The 338-nt window shown below is 48.5% G+C and overlaps 1 protein-coding gene across 1 annotated transcript in view; it reads right to left on the minus strand.

The window, feature by feature from the left end:
• Window positions 1-204: 204 nt before the first annotated feature.
• Window positions 205-338, minus strand: part of EMH_0030580 (SAG family member) — a gene marked incomplete at both ends in the record, with an annotated part of 3,159 nt that continues 3,025 nt past the window's right edge. Inside the window, one exon of the mRNA XM_013494429.1 lies at window positions 205-336. Within this exon, the coding sequence (XP_013349883.1) occupies window positions 205-336 (132 nt within the window). The remainder of the gene's footprint in view (window positions 337-338) is intronic.

Genomic DNA, 338 nt, shown 5'->3' on the forward strand with positions numbered 1-338 from the left:
CGAATTCATGCTGTGTCGTGTCTATGGTGACAGCAATCAAAGTAGAACTGTTCACGCAGCAAGTGAAGCTTCACAGCACGAAAACAACAGCTGTTGCTTGGCAGAGTGGTAAAAGCTATAGCCTGGATGACAAGGAAGCTGGGTAGCTATCTGGGTAGCTTGATGCCTTGTCCCATAACTGTCTAAGTAGCGGGAAGTTTCCCTCTAGGCAGAAATAGCTGTCAGTATAGCAACTAAACCGGCGATCAGAACAGTAGGCAGAGCCACGGTTGCAGCGCCGCCTCCAGCAGCAGATTTCAGGTCTTCTTTTGTCATATCTGCTAATGCAGTTGTTCGTG

This window comes from Eimeria mitis, genomic scaffold (assembly GCF_000499745.2).
Source record: "Eimeria mitis Houghton genomic scaffold, Emh_scaff1150, whole genome shotgun sequence".
Lineage (NCBI taxonomy): Eukaryota > Apicomplexa > Conoidasida > Eucoccidiorida > Eimeriidae > Eimeria > Eimeria mitis.